General features: G+C 33.8%; 1 protein-coding gene across 5 annotated transcripts in view; it reads right to left on the bottom strand.

Annotated features, from left to right (window-relative positions):
• Positions 1-3223: 3223 nt before the first annotated feature.
• The window catches only part of LRFN5 (leucine rich repeat and fibronectin type III domain containing 5), a 250284-nt gene continuing 234430 nt past the window's right edge, over positions 3224-19077 (bottom strand). Inside the window, exons 4-8 of one of the 5 annotated variants that reach the window (XM_013048930.2) lie at positions 16361-17073; positions 9603-9646; positions 9107-9225; positions 5025-5162; positions 3224-3609 (exon numbers count right to left, since the gene is read on the bottom strand). In XM_013048930.2, coding sequence (XP_012904384.1) covers positions 9214-9225; positions 9603-9646; positions 16361-17073 — 769 coding nt within the window. In that variant the 3' untranslated portion in view covers positions 3224-3609; positions 5025-5162; positions 9107-9213. Of the gene's footprint in view, positions 3610-4913; positions 4966-5024; positions 5163-9106; positions 9226-9602; positions 9647-16360; positions 17074-19077 lie in introns of all 5 variants that reach the window. The other 4 variants (XM_013048931.2, XM_013048929.2, XM_004778423.3 and 1 more) reach the window with 4 other exon arrangements.

Raw genomic sequence — 19077 nt, 5'->3', positions numbered from 1 at the left:
TATATTTTCCACACTAAAAAGATAGTTTTATAAAATATCTGATGTGGCTAGTTTCCTTATATATTATAATTATTTATCAAATAAAACAATCCTGTGCTAGGGCCTTTTACTTTGGTTGTACATAATATATTCTTCATCACTTGAATTTTTAGGCACATATACACACACACACACACACACAAACACACCATTTGATAAGTAGATTTATGATATATAAGTACATTTTGGAATTAAAAAAGGAATAATTTCCTAACATATGGAAAGCAGAGTAAAAGTAGAAATAATCTGAATATATTTTGGACAAAATGAACCAAGAATTTGTTAGAAAATATTCTATAAATATGAAAGGGGTGTTATATCATTGAGCAAACAACAAAAATTTGTAAAACTAATCTTAGAGCTACTAAGTTACAAAGAGGAAAATTTAAATTATTTGAGTTTTCATTTCCAGGTGTAAGTTATTCCTTTCAATACTAACAATAGTGCTTTAGTATTAATCTTTGGTTCGATAGACCATGGGTTTCAAAAATCATGACTGTAGATTTTCAAAATACAAACTATAGTTTTCAAGCCATTTTCATGTGTCACAAACTGTACCTTTCCTGCATTCAACATATTTTTGATTTTCTTGTGTGTTTGATGTAATTTATATTATGTGTAAGATATGTCACAAGTTGAACTGTAAATATTCATACTATTATATGTTTTTAGCAGCCGGATTACTTCAATATTACCCAGGATTATAGAATAACAGGAAAATGGAAGTGGTCTCCAATGTATATTCAATAGCTTTACAGTTGAGACGTTTTACTATCCATTAGATCACCCTATGATGCTAGAAGCTTAACTAAAGAAATCGTTTCTTCTTATCCTCAAAATATGTCATCACTTTTTTTATGATCTTTAGTTTATGATCATTATTTCTAGTTATTGGTGTACATAGGTGTTCTCTTAATTTCATAGTATAAGAAATAAATACCTGGGGCACCTGGGTGGCTCAATTGGTTAAGCAGCTGCTTTCGGCTCAGGTCATAATCCCAGTGGGACTGAGCCCTGCCTCGGGCTCCCTGCTTGATGGAGAGCCTGCTTCTCCCTCTCTTGGCCTGCTGCTCTGCCTACTTGTGCTCTCACTCTCTCTCTCTCTGTCAAACAAATCAATAAAATCTTAAAAGAAAAAAAAAAAAAAGAAGCAAATATGTCCTTAAACAATGGAATAGTGTACACTTACAAAATCAGAGACTGTGTCTTAGTCTTCCTTAAAAATGGCATTTCAGAAAGAGGGGCGCCTGGGTGGCTCAGTCGTTAAGCGTCTGCCTTGGGCTCAGGTCATGGCCCCAGGGTCCTGGGATACAGCCCTGCATCGGGCTCCCTGCTTGGTGGGAGGCCTGCTTTCCCCTCTCTGACTCCGCCTACTTGTGTTCCCTCTCTCGCTGTCTCTCTCTCTGTCAAATTAATAAATAATCTTTAAAAATAATGGCATTTCAGAAAGAGAAACTAGATGCACCAGGAGGGCCTCATTACTCTTGTTTGAATGTGTGCATAAGCGGAAGTTTTAAATTTAGGTGTGGGGGATACAGGGCAAAGATTTGAAATGATTAAGTGTCATTTTAGTTCTAACACACTTGAATTACATGAAAAATCATGTTCCTTGTAACACAATAGCATGAGCATCCTAGAGAAGTGAGGAGGTCAGGCTTCATTATCATCAAGAAAAATATCAGAATAGACAAGAATCAGGCCCAAGGGAAAGGGGGAGATACAAACAGGAGAATGCTCCTAAGGAAAAGTTAGCAGGTTTTCCCAAGACCTTAAAAGGTTAAACTCTGCACAGAGATCCAGGAAAGCCATTTGTGTTCCTGACACTTCGTATTTGAGGAGAAAAGTTGTAGACAACAGGAAGGGATCAGCAGATGGATTGCTCAAGTTGTGTCTTTTTTGTCACCTTTGCACCAAAAACATCTATCCGTGCATATATACGCGTACACACACATAAACAGGATTGCTCCAGGGCATGAGAGTTGCCAGGAAACAGAGAGAATGAAGCCATTTGCCCAGAGTCACAAATTAACTACATTTCAACTCAAACTTGTTGCTTCTATTTCAAGCATGGCATTGTATGTGTCTGCAAGCAAGTGGGTGAACCACTTTAAATGGTTTTAGTTAGGCTCTGAGCACAGATTCCAAGTGCCATCTAAAGGCTAACATTCTATAACTTCTCTTTGGATATTTAGATATTTGTAATAGTCTAAGAGACAGGGAACAGATAAGCTAAATTTCTTGAAAGACAGTTTCCTGGCTCCTTAAAAGCTTTAAACAACATATTGCTTTTAAAGATCACTAACTAACAGAACTATAAAGGAACAGAAACAAAATCTCTAATGTTTGAGATGTTTGAATCTGAATTCAGATTCATATTTTTTTTCAAACATTTTCAAACATTCAAACACATTCAAACATTTTTTCAAACATGTTGAATCTGAATTCAGTTGCTAGTGGCAATGCTAATACTATTTTTAAATTAAACTTATTGCTTACACCAAGTACAGTGGTAAGTCTACATACATTTTCAAATTCTACAATATATCTCCTGTAAGAATATGGAAGAGTGGGTAACTGACCAAATTTGCTCCGATCTAGAATTCAAACTCAGGTCTGCTTGATAGCTAGACCAGCCCTTAAATGCTAGGCTTGGATACTGCCTACATTTGACTATATTAACATTTGCCAGCCACTGAAGATGTCTTACTCCTATTTTTGCTGGTGTTAAATCAGGTATTTGTTCTTCTTTATTTACCCTGGAATTGTGCAAAATGGGTTAAATGGGCACTTACAATGAAATATAAAGCTTGAAACTAAAGTTTTAAACCTCTTTGTCCCAGTTCTCCAGAAGCTCAATGAATCAGTTTGGATTAATTACCATATGTGCCTACTTTGAAGCTTTCTGAAGTTCTCCTAGGAGAAGAGATCCCTCATCACCTTCTGTCTTACACTGAAGCATCAGATTGCTGTAAAACTTTTAAAATAGCTGCACTGCTCTCCCACAGACGTGGGTGTACTCTACTCATGGCAGAAATAGGTCCAATATTATAAAGCAAATTTGATTCCTTAAGGTTTTGCATTACATAAATGTAAAATAGTATTATTAGTTCTTACAGTCATCATTGCACCATTCATACTTGAAGCAATTGATACTTCCACAAATCAGGCACTGTACAAATTCTGTCATAGTAAAACATTTATTTGTTAAAGTGATATAGATTATTCAAGATTCTACAGTCTTAAATCATGGATGGCAATGTAACATGGACTGATACAGAACTCGATGCCAATGTAGGCTTTTCTGTTTCCTTCTTTAAAAAAAAAAATACTTGTAGGCCAGAAGAAAACAAAAATTTTGGCTTTTAAAGGGGATGAACCATGGTCTGATCGAGCCAGTTGTGCCAGCATCAGAGACTTCTGCTTCGGTTCCTGTGGACAATGTCTTCTAGGGCACCAGTTCAACAATGAGCCTTTGTGAATTGAAACGCCTTAATTTTATCCAGTAAAAATATCAGTGGCAACTTTTTTCAGGAGAGAAAGAAGTAGTGCTCTTCAGATTAACTCCAGCCTCTGAAAAGGAAAGAAAAAAAGAAAAGAAAAAAGAAAGAAAGAAAGAAAAAGAAACAAAGAAACAAAGAGAAAATACATAGGTAATAAGGCCATTGTGCCAGTAATTCAGAAGTTACTAAACTATAAGCACCCTGGCAGGAGTTTATTGCTATACAATACAAGATACACCCTTAAAAGCCATCTAGACGTGCACATCAGCTCTTACAATGTTGCTTGGTAACTTCAAATTCTGAATATGTAGAAGAATCTCATTTTAAAAAGGAATCTAAATGCATTCAGCCTAAATAGTTAAGTAAGTCAAAGCCAAATTGTGGAACAGCATTTTCCCTTTCTTTGTTTTTCACATTTATATTCTCAAGGAAAATAAAATAATGATTTGTTCATTAATGCATGCCATTTAAATTTTAGCAAATAATCATGCTGGCTTTAAAACTATGAACATATTAGACCAATTTTGTTCATCACATATAAAATCTAAGCGATTTCCACTTCTCAAATAGTTTGTTGGAGGTTTTGTATCATATTGAAATTTTATAAAATTTAATTATACGTTAAATGTTAGTGAAGACTATTACTCCTCTTCATAAATTAGTTCCTCACTCACAGAAGAAACAAATGTGTAAACTGACAATGACTTACAAGAAAGGCATTCCATAGTTAATGTGATTTTGAATAAAATAATATAAAACCATTTAAAATATTTAAATATCAAGCTGTATAAATATTCTTCCTCTAATGTGGGTTCTCAACATCATAGATTTAAGATATGTCTATAAATTCCATCTTGAATAGAGATGAAAAATGATTTTTGATAAATACAGAATTTCATAAATATGAAGTAGAAGTAATTTTTGTCCCTTCCCATTCAAAAAGAATTATGTTTACAAGTTGCATGGCCCAGATGAATCATGAAATATGGAAGAATATTCTATATAAAAATGCTGATGTAGAACATATTTGGTGTAGAAAAAACTTCATGTGATAAAGGTAAGAAAAATATTGTAGAGATGTTTCATTCAAGAAAACATTTCATCTGGGGGCACCTGGCTGGCACAGTTGGTAGAGTCTGTAACGTTTGATCTCAGGTTGTGGGCTTGAGCCCTACGCTGGGTGTCGAGATTACTCAAAAATAAAATCTTTTAAAAAAGGAAGGGTGGAGAAAATATTTCATCTGACTAGCTGAATAGCTGCAGTTACTTTTGGCACAAACAATAGTCCTTGAAAATTATTAAACAAAGGATTTACACAACGTTCGGAAACTTAATAGATAATAGATGTGTAAAGTATTTATAAAAAATGATTACCTTGGAAATGACTGAAATCTAGATCTCATCATCATTCTTTACCTGGAATGTTCTAAGAAAAACACCGTGACATCACTTTAAATTACAATGGGATTCTACCTAAATTCCTACCTATTGAGTTCATAGCATAGCTTATTTCGGTGAAATTGCATTACAATGAGTTTATTTCTGTTTGTATTTCCAAGTATATGCTTCTTTTGACAGAAAAAAGATGTAGTTGTACTATACCAACGTTCAAGTTTCAGGAAGCTGTAATATAGAAAAGACTAAATGCAAATAGAAGAAAAATACAGTGCACAATATAACTAGTTTGACCTTAGAAATAATAAATTCTTCCAGAATAAAAAACTCTTTTAATATCAAGTTAATGAGGGGCACCTGGGTTGCTCTGTCATTAAGCATGTGCCTTTGGCTCAGGTTATGATCCCAAGATCCTGGGATCAGCCCCAGCTGGGACTCCCTGATAAGCAGGGAGTCTGTCTCTTCCTCAGCCCCTCCCACCTTTGCGCTCTCTCTAGCTCTCTAAAAAAAAAAAAAAAAAAAAAAAAAAGTGAAGTTAATGATTATTTAAGTTTGCATATTTTAAAGAGATTCATTTCTACGTTACATGAAAAAAACCTATTTTTTAAAAGATTTTATTTATTTATTTGACAGAGAGAGATCACAAGTAGGCAGAGAGGCAGGCAGGGAGAGAGGGGGAGGCAGGCTCACGGCTGAGCAGAGAGCCCAATGCTGCCAGATCCCAGGATCCTGGGATCATGACCTGAGCCGAAGGCACCCCTACATTAAAAAAATATATATATATATTAACAAACTATGGAATTATGGCTTTTATAAAAGCTGTTAATTTCAAAGACTAGACAAGTAGCAATCAGTTTTGGAAACTGTGGTATGAATTCACCTGTCCTGAACCTATAACTATGACTGAAATGATGACATAATGTGAACCTGCATAAGAAGTTGTATATGATATTCAAAATAACACTTTTTACTTCACTAATCAATAGACAACTCTCACAATGATTTCATAAAGATCTAAACATGAACACAAATTACAAGAGAATCACAAAGGGAAAAAACAGACTATAACAATTATCTAAAATGTTACAATGAATTTGAGATAGGCTCAGGATGTTTTGATAATGGTCCTTATTTAACAGTGAAAGGTATGCAAATATTGGGGACAGATAGTTTTATTAACAGTACTACAACGAAAAAAGGAAATTAAACTATCCAATATTAAAAGAAGGAAAAATGTCCTGATGTTGAATGAATGGTGAGAAAATGCTGTTACTGTCTTTACTCTGAATGCAGTTAAGAACAATTCTTATCTTATATTATTTAGGATATCTAAAAAAAGAAGGAAATGATTTCTAAAAGTCATTCCTGATACCATGGTTCTAAGTTTTACTGATTTACTGTAATGTTCAAGCAAATGTCAAAAATGGGTTTAATTATTATAAAAATAGTTAAAAGTTATCTCCATATGTGTATATGTGCCTATTCTATCACTCTTATTTTTAAAAATTTCACTTAAAGGTAATATCATAGCAAAAAACAAAGCTACAGAACCAAATACTTTATAGTATTAATTTTTACTGGGAAATAACATTGGAAATATATCTGGATCATACATACAAATTTGCTTTGCTGTTTAGCTCTTATTTCATATTTTTTCCTAACCCTATGTTAAATGTTGCTCTTTCTTTATAATCAGCATTACTTTTTATTCATTTATACCTTAATAGTTTCTCTTAAAAAATTGTCTCTTTTCATAGTTATTGCACCTGTAGCAGGGGTTTTATGACAAATTTTAAATTTGTTAAATATAAATACCTTAATTGATACTATGCAGAATAACTGGAAGTCAAATCCATTAGAATCAGGAAGCTATTTTCTTAAAGGCTAGTGCAAGCAATTGTAGATTAAGGGATATTTCTTGTGCATACGTATACACACACACACACACACACACACACAGTACACATATTTTGTTGGTCTGAATGTAGCAAATACTTTTCAAGAAAGTGTACTTAAGAAATTTTCAGTGTAAATGCAACTAGGTAGGGGAAGCTGGGTTAAGTGTGTTAAGTCAGTTAAGTGTGGGACTCTTGATTTCGGATCAGATCATGATTGAGTCCCCTGTTGGACCCTGCACTCAGCGGGGAGTTTGCTTGAGATTCTCTCCCCCTCTTCCTCTGCCACCCTCCATTTTTCTAAGTAAATAAAAAAATGCAGGTAGTCAGTTGTTCCTATTTTTAATTTCTAAACATGGCATATGAATTGTTTTACAGATTTAACAATCTTTTCAAACATAAGGTTAACACATATAAGTGCCAGTTTACACATAATTACCACCAGTTATTATTATCAATGTTTCTTCTTTGTTCTCAATTCATCTGAGTGTGATTAGGATTTTAAGATTTTATTATAAAAGGATCATATGTGATATATTAAATATTTTAAGTTCATTCTATTTCTATACACATGCAGGAAAGGTCCTAAGGAAAAAAATTGGCATAGGACATATTCTGGCTAATGGAAATGAAATAAATGTATTAATTCTTCACCCTTAGGGAAAAAAATGATCTTAGCAGATACCTCAGTATGACGAATACCTACACCACTAACTGGATGAAACCTTTCTGTCTTCTGTATACCTTCTTACTAGAATTTGATGCTATGTGAGGGACTGTGGTATAATTAATTTAGTAAGGTTGCCATGGAAATATTTTGTTATGTTAAAAACAAAAATGTGTTGTAAGGTGTTTTTTGTTTGTTTTTTGCTTACTTTTGAAAGAATATTTTATTTATTTATTTGAGAGAGAAGGAGAGAGAGAGAAAGAGGGAGAGAAGGAGTGAACCAGGGGAAAACCAGAGGGGGAGGGAGAGAGATAAACAGATTCCCCACTGAGAGTAGATCCCAAGACAGGGCTCAATCTAAAGACCCAGAGATCATGACCAGAGACAAAACCAAGAGCTGGATGCTTAGCTGACCAAGCTACCTCGGCACCCCAGGTTTTTTGCTTACTTTTATTGTATATATACACAGGTAGCATTTTAATTTAAATTTAATGCAATGGGCAGCATCCAAAATTTTGGAAAACATATTTGCCCTTGGTTAGGAAGCCACATTTGTTACCGACCTGTGGAAATAAAAACTTAAAATAAAAATTTATATCTCTTCCTCCCCACTAAGAAGGATCTGGGAAGCTGGAAGCACAAGCTCCACCTCACTCCCCTCACACCTGGTGAAGAACTGCTGACCATGGGAAGGGCACAAGAAGACATGCACGATGGTCAGTCTCTTCCAAGGGGCTTCACTGGTTGTATTGAGAGGGGTAGAAATGATAGGTCTGCTAAGGCAGAAATCATTTGCCAAGTACCAAGAATAGTCACACTGAGGTTTCATGATACTTGAATTGATAGTTGAAAAATGACTTAGATTGACTTTCCTGCTTCCAAATCTTGATAAAACATTTAGCACCATTCTGGACAGTGCCTCTGATAGATCAATCATTTACTTTCTAATCCCTTTCTAAAGATACTCTCTTTCAGAACAGCTAGATGTCCAAAGTTACAGGATAAATGAATTTTCAGAAATCAAAGGCAAAGAGAGAGGCCAGGAGAGAAAGAGAGGTTCAGAGCGAGAAAGGGACACACTGGGTGATGATGAAACAATGCACCTTCACGCAGGTCAGTTCGGTACACAAAAACAGAACACGAAGTGTATGCCAGACACTGGGCTACTGATTGTTTCTAGTGAGCCATCTGTTCATTTTTTGCAACATGGGATTGGGATCCTGAACTCAGAGACATGATGCATGAAAACTATGGTGATTAATTTGGGAGTGGAATTCATTAGGGGAAACCCTGAATGATTGTCAAAGTTATTATCTTTTAAATACAAAATGTATTTAAAAAAAAAAACCAACCCTACTTTTACCCCTAAAAAATTAAATCAGTGGCCTTTTTTAGAACTTTTAAAAGCAGAATATTTTTTCTGTGCCAAACCTTGAGCAAATGGCTGATGCTTCCAGCTGTTTGAACAGATTGCTAAAGTGCTATTTTGCTCTGGAAACACACTTTCTGATCCAATTAAAATGCAGGAATCAAATACTCATTTGAAACTTCCAAAAAGGAAAAAAAAAAAAAAAAGGAGAAGAGTAATCAGTTGCTGACAAAAGGAATACCATGAATATTTCAAATGTAGTCTTTTGCTCCATTTTATAGTGGCTTCATTCATTTTGGATAATACTGAAACACTTCTGTTCATCCACTTTCAGGGAGGCATAATGTATCATTTCAGCTCCTATTAGGATGTAGAGGTCAAGGATAGGAATGAATACATTCTTATCAAGCTACTTTCTTCACACTGGGAAATATTTGTAAAAAACGCACATTATTATCATGCATGAATAGAAGACGGACTCCAAAGTCACATTAGTATTCCCTGTATCCTTACAGTATGGATCAGAAATGTTCAGTTAACCAGAAAGATGTCTAAATTTAGCAACTGGAAATTCATTTAACCAAACGGAACTTTAGTTTGTACCATTGAGTACTGAGTAAGTTTTAATGGGAAGTTTCAAGAAGCTACATAAGCTTGCAAGAAAATTTTAAAAAATTACTTTTAAAAGAATATACCCACTTAATGCTGTATTATGAGACAGGTAACAAAAATCTCACCTGTGTTTCCTGGACAATCTGGTCAACATTAGTCAGCAAAGCATCTGGGAATAAAATTTTCAGTGTCATAAACAAATACACAAATTCCATTTTTAAGAAATTGATCCTAAAACACTTCTCACTGAAATCTTGATAAGATTTTTCTTAACAGAGAATTATCTAGACTTTTATCTAGATAATCTAGATATTATCTAGACCATTTATTTATTTATTTATTTATTTATTTCTTACCTGTTCTTGGGCAAATTGCAATTGACTTTTGTAAATACTCTGTAGTTGTCTATGGCTACTTCCTGATACATAATACTATAAAAGTAGAATTTTTAAAATATTGTTCTAGTTGCTGAAGTGAGTAATTACTACGGAATATATTCTTCTTCAAAGTGTTCAAGAAGTGAATCAGGCTTCTACTCATTTTTCCCTACTCAAAGTTAACATTTCAACAACAGAGCTGTATATGATTAATATGGAAAGATACACCAAGGAAAAGAGAAACCAAAACAGGAAACATGGCTTCACTATGTTCAACACACAGAGTATTAAATAATCATTTACAAAAATCATTATTTAATAACCCCCAAAATAATATCAAGTTTTATGAAGTACCCAGTATCCTCACATAAAACACTAATGTTCTATATGCAGCCATTCTGCCTTTTAAATGTCCATATATATGTTCCAGTTGGCTATGAATGTTTCATACCATTACCTAGCCCTGCATAGCACACATTCTATTTCTTTCCAATATGTCTTCTTTTCAAGCAAATACTCTTAGTATTTGCTTGAAATATTCAAGTATTCATTAAGAAGTGACACAATGATAAGAAAAAATATTGGGAAAAAATTATTCTCAGGGTTCACAGATAAGTGTGATGAGAAGAGAACAAAATATTTTTTTTATAGAGCTTCCAGGACAAATATTCATAGAAAGTTCTAATGGCCTCTGGAGATTAGGTTTTACATGAAAGCAATAATAAGACATGTTCACAATAAACAGAAAAAAATGTTTAGGAAATTACATTATGGTAGAGCCAACATAGGATATTTCATAAGCCCTTCATGCTACTTGAATAATTTATTGGACATACTCTGAGCAGAACCACAATATTTATCTAGTTCCTGTTTCAGGCAAGATCAAATGTACATCGACTTCCAAACACAAAATGAAAGGGACTTTATGACTTTCCCGGAATGTATTTGAAAAAAAAAATTAATTTTTTTCACAACGCTTTCACCCCATGGCACTTTTATTGTAAAAAACAGAATGCCAGCAGTTTAGTTAGTAGAAAAACTATTCAGTCTACTGAGAGGAATGACTCTCAAAGTCTATATATATGGATTTGTCACCTAATTTTATGTCAATTTTGCTTTCTCAGATGAAATGGCATAAACATTGATACTTCTACAAGCCTAGTAAAAAATTTTAATTTTTAAAATTCATGGACATATTTGAAAATGAGTGAATTTGAGAAGAGTGAATGAAATTAGACAAGGTGTAGAGATCATTATCATCAGGAAGTTCAGAAAAATAAATTTCTTCTAGAGAGTTTATTTCCTGTTGTAATCTTATACAACTAAGATAGTATAGCTTGTACAGTTATTCTGGGAGAAGTTCTCTGGTTGTTAGCCCATATAAATATAACTTTGCTCTATCAATTACAATCTGTGTTGCAGGACACAAAATTCTGATTTTAACTGATTAATCTGATAAGCATACCTATTAGTATATCTATATATTGCATATATAGATACATAAGTATATACCATGTACATATTTTACCAATGGTAACTTTCTATCTTAAATTTTGACTTTGAGAAATAGCTGACAAAATCAGAAGACAATGGTACACTATTTATTATACTGACTGCTTGTAGTATTTGATAAAATTGCAAATACATTACCCTTATTTAACAAGGAAATTTCATACTTAAATAGACTCCCAGGTAGAAATTGCTACCTTCTGTGTCCCAAACTTCAGACAATACCACATTTTTAGGAAGACTCAGTCACAGTAATACTTTTACAGTTCTTTCTATATTAAGTGATCCTCTGTACTGCTATAAGAATGATTAATTTGTTTCTGAAAGAAAACAAACAAACAAAACCCCCCAAATCTGAAAAAGTAAGTGTATGTATAGTCCCAGCATACATTTATCTAGTGTGGGAGGAAAAGGACTCAACAATCGGAAAAGACTGAGCTCTGAAACTATTACAAAATCCCAGTCATTCCTTTTGGTTACTTTCTCTTTTTTCTATGAAATTTTGAAAATAAGATATTTCTTATCCTTAAATTTGACTCCCCCAAAATGCTTCACTCACAACCATTATAATGTAAATAATAATAATGACTATATAACGATGATGATTAACATCATCAACTATGGAGGATAAGAAAAATATCCTTTTCTTATCCAGCCCACCTCTGTGCTGAGGTCCTTTCCCCAAGCACCACAAAGACTTACAGACAGAAGCATCCACATTCACTATTAAAGAAGAAAGTCTGAACGCTTCGTGAAACACGAGGGATGACTGAGCAAGAAAAAGAGAATAGATAGTCTTCATTCTGCATAATATCAACGAACATTGTTTTCTTAGCATCACAAAATAGAAACGGAGTTTTGTCATACCAATAAGAAAGTGGGTTCAGATCTGCCGTCCTTGAAAAATGCCCCCATTTGCCTTTGAAATTCTATGTTCAATGAGATGCTTTATGCTTTCTGTACTTTTTTTATTTTTAATAAACTATTGGCATTTAAATGATTGTTGTTAAGCTTCTCATTGTGAATAACAGGGGAAAAATAGGAAAAATTCAGAACTAAGAGGCAATTGTTGTAGATCTTGTGATAACTGCTCTAGTTTTTTACCTTTCTAAATGAAATATTTAGTTTCCTTTCAGTGATGTGAGCAAATAAAATAGAATTTAGTTTGGAAGTAAGTACTTTGTGAGTACTTTAAAATGAAGGAGAAAGTACTTCTCAAGAAAAGATAAAAAGAGATTTCTGTAGATAAATGGAATACATTTTTCTTTTAATTTCTCAACTCCTTGTGGGAAAGTATGTATCATTCAAATAGACTTGTTATGTCTGTAAGTGGTTTACAATAGTTCTACAACTTCTATTCTAAAAACTTTTTAGTAAAATATATCTACAGCTAAAGTCAACTGTCTGAAAGCTAAATTAGCTTATTGTGGCCTCAACCTAACTAACTACATTTAATGATCCTAAAAAATATTTAGGAAATAAATTGGTTCCAGTGAGGGTATTACATAGTTAATTTATTTATTTAATATACTGCTGTTTCGGTCTATTTGTAGCATAAAAATAAATAGTATCCATCAAACCAAACTTTGTTTCCTCTTAGGATCCTAAGGCAGCACTGGGTGCTTCATCAACACTTTACGATGCTCAAATATTACATATATTAAATAAAAAAGACCTACTTTAATAATAGTTGGACATTTCCAAATTGGGGGATATTTATCCAAAAGAAACAAAAACAACACAGGAAGACATATAATTTAAAAAAAATGTTTGAAGCAAATATCTGTAAATATATTGCTTGTTAGTTGTCATATTGAACAACCTGAAACTATTGTGTAGAATGGCTAAAAATGAAAGAAAAATAGTTTAGGACATGGAAATAAAAAACAATATATATACCTTTTACATAATCAGCAACAGCAAACCACATGCTTTGGATCACATACACACAGTTGGTTAAATGAGAGGTGTAAGAAATAACAGAAAGAAAAACAATGAGACACAGAATTTCTTGCTTATAGTAATAAAATACCTAGATCACAAATCAATATTGTGCATATAATCAAAGTTCTTATTACTGCACCTTCCTCACTGGCCCCATGCATTTATTTATTTATCTATCCATTCACTCATTCATTCAAATAACTACTGTGTTTTGGAAAGTATACCAGGTATGCTTACTAACCCCCAACTGTCCCATAGATTTATTTTTCAGTCACTTCACACTGAAACTGCCCTGAGCAAAAAGTTTTTCATACACTTGTAAACAAAAACAAAAACATTTGACCCTCTTGATAGGCCAACTTTTGTTGATCTCTCAAAATATAAACTTTTTAGAAAGACAGAAACATGAGCCTTCTTATCATTTCTAAAAACAAGTGTTCATGCATTTGGTTAATATACCTTGAAAACAGTCTTGTAAAACTAATAAAAATTTAAATGGTTTCAATGACTTTAGGCAAACAATAAATTTCACATGGTAAGATATTATAAAGTTCTAAATGTTTATAAGAAATAAAAGATATGGAATTAAAGTTTCATTTGAAACATAAGCAGAAAATTGATTTTTAAAAATACAGGCAACTGGAAAATATAAAATAAGCTAGTCAGTAGCTTGGAACAGATATGCTAAACTGTGGCCTTACTGCATGATTTCAGAGCCTCCTTGTCCACAATATTCCTAATGCCAGAGATTTCTTCCTTGGAGATTCACTTGCTTAAGTCTCAAAAGCGCGCGCGTGTGTATATATACACACACACACACATATATGTGTATATATATATATATATATATGTATATGTATATGTATATATGTATATATGTGTGTGTGTGTGTGTGTGTGTGTGTGTGTATTGGGGACTTTTTAATACCATATATGTAAAAACTAGGAAAGGGAGAACCAATATGCTTGTGTCAAGCAGCACCTTTTGAAGAATTAAGTAATGATGTTAATTAGAAATGTTAAATTGGGATTAGAACATTATTACAGAAATAGTATTGAAGATACACTTCACTCTGTGTAATGCTTTTGATTTTACAAAACACGACTACACACATAATCTAATTTATTCCTCAAAAGAACTATACACTTGACCCACAAAAGCTGATTCGATTTTCAAAATGTGAAAGGAAATCTTTAGAAAGGGAACGAGGACAGAGGAGGTGTTTATGAAACACCTACAATAATACTAGCCCATTAGATAATTTTTTCAAGATTGGCGTGGAAGATAATCTCTGACTGCTTTAATGTTACCTGTGTCTGAATGTCATCATGATAAGTCATGTATAAGATGTGCCTGTGTCAAGCTAAAATTAACTGAAATTTTTACATATGCCTCTAGTAGAAGAAAATTACACTAGTGACTACTATTCCTTATCTGTGTTTTAATATTTCCAAGAGATCTGTAAAAGATAATGAACTTACTCTGTGTTTTACTTACTCCCATGGAGCATGTTGTATAAGTAAAGTACAAATCTTCGTATATTATGGCTAACATTTTTTGTGCAAGATTCTCATGTGAGCCTTATTTTCAGCCTCCCACCCCAAACATCAAGAATGTCTGAAGGTTAGCCTCATGTACCAATCTTTAGTAAAACACCATCAAGTTGCAATATAATGTAAGATTTTCAATGAGTAGATAGGAACATTTATCTATAGACCTTGATTTTAATGAATATCCAGGAATGCCATATATCAAGGAGAAATATTCTTGTCTGATTAAATTTAAGATTTTGTTTAATGATAGATTCCCCCTAAGCTGAATGATTTCTAATTAAATTTCATCACAGGTTTTGGTTAAAAATAAATGCATTGACTCTAAGAAAGAAACATTCCAACTGAGAATTACAGGCAGAAGGGAAAAATGAAACCAATATCTGGTTAATGAGCAATGACTTTCTATTGCTTATAAATGTATTACGAATTCCATTAGAAGTATTTTTTAAATCTCACTTAGTGATAAAAATAAACATTCCTTTAATAAAGGGAGACTTGTATTTTTGTCTCCCTTTTTAACTTGCTTAAAGAAAAATATAAAACTCATTCATTCTGCAAATGTGTACCGAATGAATGAAAACACATGCCTGTGCCCAGGGTAGCAGCATGTAGAATCTGGCCTGTGACTTAAAACTGAACTGGATAAACAAACAAACAAACAAACAAACAAAACTGAACTGGATTTTCTTGATAAATACAAAATCCCTTGAATTTTCTTTTGCTCCCCACCAAAAAAGCTTTGTCATGGTGAGAAATACCATAAATCCATTAAGGCACCTGAACCAAGAATGTTGTTTAGAAGGTACCTATTTTAACACTGTCTGGGTATACTTGAATATTTTATTTTAAACACCATAATAACACGGAGTCATTCTTTTTAGTATCTGCCTAAAAACAAATGCCACCATCCTTGAAATAATATATACAATCTACTCACTGAAAAATGCTAATCAGCCTGGGTGGTCCTTTGTAAGACTGGAGGAAATATCACTATTTAGGAAGAATTCCGTTTCTGGTGACAACCTTTATTTTGTGTTCTGCTATTGTAGAACCTGGAAGCCAGTCCTAGGGCAGGGGAAGGCACTGCTCTGTCATGCTTTTATCCCTAAACCATCCTGTCTATGTTACCTTCATATATTAAACTGTACCTAGGAGGTTTATACACCTTGGCTCTATGAGGCTTGTATCAGAGAAACAAAACTGGAATTTCAAATTCCAACTTCCTATATGAGTTTTCAAAATAATTTCTTCATTAAAAAGAAATAATAGGTTACACAGTGCTTTCCAATATCCACTCAGCATCTGAGAGAGTTGATTTTCCACTATGCCCGTCAGAACCATTGGACTGAATTAGCATCGCATTCATAGACATGCTTCTTTTAGAAAACAGTCCACACGTGTTCAGTGAGTTACTATAACAATAGTATTCCTTTAATTCTCCATTCAGGGAGTACCTGTGCCTCGCTCTGGATCTCTCAGCAGGCAAAGTGAGAAACTTACTTGGCTTTGAATGTGCTCTTTTAGATGAGGGCCCCTCTGTGACAGAATCAGGAGGTCGACTAGCTAACTGCAATGCAGTTGAGTTGTTCCTGTTAGTGTTTTGGGACTCAACATTTGTGACAGCTTCATTCTGTGGTTCGGCACTTGGCTTTGTGCCAGTCTTTCTTTTCTGCTTTTGGGACACAGAAGCACTTGAAGTCCAGGTAGGAGGCAAAGCAGAGGTAGTGGTAGAGGAGTCCTGACTTGAACAAGTTTCTGAAGACTGTATCACATTGTCACTGGCAACTTTACAACACTGAGCATTCTCTTCATGTCCCACAGCTTGTTTGGACATGGACTGGGGCAGCGTGACACTGCAGCCTTGTATCTGAGCCCCATTAGTTTGAGAGTAGACATTGCTGACCTTGGTGACCTTGTGTTGCCCGTTATTGTTACAAACCTTATACCGGATCATGAGGATGATGATGAAAACCAGCACGGATGCTACAATTATTCCACCAATAATAATAATCATGGTGCCTCCCAAAAACTGGGACTGCATGAAATGGCATCGCACGTAATCCTGTTCCGTCGTAAACTGGATGCAACCCACGACTCTTGTGGCAGTGAGGGAAGTGATGCCATCATCATATATTGCCAAGACACACAAGTCATACATAGTTCCAGCAGCCAGGTTATTGACAAGAAAAGTTTTGCTCGTAGGAGGTATCATTCTGAGGGACAATGGAATTCGTGTTAATATTAAAAGCAAAACATATAGACACACAGAGCCATTATGACTTCAGTCCTGTTTCATTTTAGTACTTATTAAGATAAGCACATTTATAACAGACATGAAATTTGGGAAAAATGATTTGCCAAGGTAAAACAGTTCAAAGTCATTGTTGTATTCTGCATTGTATTAATGGTGCCTGCACCATGCCTTGACAAGCTTACTAATTACATTGCTTGGCAAAGCAGAACTCCTAATAAAAGCCCCTGCTAAAAAATCATTTATGACAAATTGCTTTTGAAAGGTGTGACTGTGACATTATCTGACTACTAAACAAATCCATTTAGCACTTACAACACCTCTGTGACTAAAACCCAATTTGAAGAAAGGGAAAACACTGACAATCACATTAGAAACCAGAATGGAAACGCATCAGAGTTTTTATTTTCCAAATCAGTTATAAGATGCTATGGAATGGTACCCAGTAAACCTATCTTTTGTAACTACGATAATTACTAAGATTACAGTACTTTATTTACAGATCTTAGTCTACTCTTAATGCCGTCAACACTTGGTTCCTAGCATGTTTTTATCTAAAAATGAGGTTGATGGGAATGTAAGAGAAATATTATCCTAAAAATATGAACAGGGCAAGGCTGTTGATCAGAGCCTAAATCCCTCATCCCACCCATTATGGGCTGATGAAATTATCTTTAGAACAGTTGCTAAAGTTTGATAAAAGTTTACAAATACCTCTGAATCCATTGTATCACAAAACTCTTCTGTGGGTGCTTTCTTCCACTACCTTTTTTTCCATAGCAACCAAATATGACCTAAACTAAGATTTCACGCAGAAAAAAAAGGCTTGAAACTGTATTTTCCTTGAAAGGAATTTTTTAGGACATTTGAAAACTTGGCAATGCTAATCTATTCTACAACCTAAACAATGTGTTCTAAATGAACCAGGAAAGTTTTAGGTCAGAGTATGTATTTGTGATTTGTGATTAAAATCACTAAACATTTAGTGAGTGTGTGATAAGTACCAGGCATTACTAAGCACTTTATATACACTGTAATTTTTTTTTTTCTGGAACACTATAATTTTTATCCTTACAATGACTATATGAGGGTGGCATTACTATTTTATTCATGACAAACACTGAAGTCAGGAAATTTAAGCAATTTTCTGAAGGTCACATAGAATTTTCTTGTCATGGAAGGATTAGGATTTTAGAATTTGGAATGTAGAAACTGGCCTATGGCTATACATATATACAGATATATATACACACACACAATGATAGAAGCTACAGGAAGGTGAGGGGGAGGGGTACCTCTCTTCTTTGACAATGGGTTAAATACTGGGTAACCCAGGTAAAGAACTGAGTATGAGAAGGACAAACTACTTTATGTTAATATGCATGCTTCAGAGTCTATATGATCATACATTTAGTGAAGAGAGGGATATTAGAAACCATTTACTTTAATCTCTTGCTTTTAATGATGAGGAAATTAAAACTCAGCCATGTAGAACTTTGCCCAGGATCGATCATATGGCTAGCTGGGCCAGTTTTGTTTTTTTCTACCAGCCCATGCTCATTTTAAAAAAGTTCTCTCATCTCCATACATGAATGAAGATCAAATTATCTTCAAGAATTCATCTGGGTATATAAGAATTGAGTTGATCTTATTTCAAAAAGCTTCAAGACAAAAATATATATATATATGTATATTTCAAAACCACAATTTTATATCATTTCTTAGGACTAATAATAGTCTATCATGAGTGAAATTATATGGAGAGGTAAAAATGTATATTTCCAACTGAAAATTGGACAAGATGTGACTATAAATCAATGAGGCTGAACTTCAGAAAAACATACCAGAAAACCTATAGTCAGATACAAATTCTCCATCGGATTCCTTATGAGGAGATTACGTACTTAACTCCAGTGATACTTTCACTGCTCAAAATATTTATAAACTTTCTATTTGGAACTGTCTT

Source organism: Mustela putorius, unplaced genomic scaffold (assembly GCF_011764305.1).
Source record: "Mustela putorius furo isolate JIRA1106 unplaced genomic scaffold, ASM1176430v1.1 tig00003898_pilon_pilon_pilon, whole genome shotgun sequence".
NCBI classification, from domain to species: Eukaryota; Metazoa; Chordata; class Mammalia; order Carnivora; family Mustelidae; genus Mustela; species Mustela putorius.
This window is presented reverse-complemented; position numbering and strand designations above follow the sequence as displayed.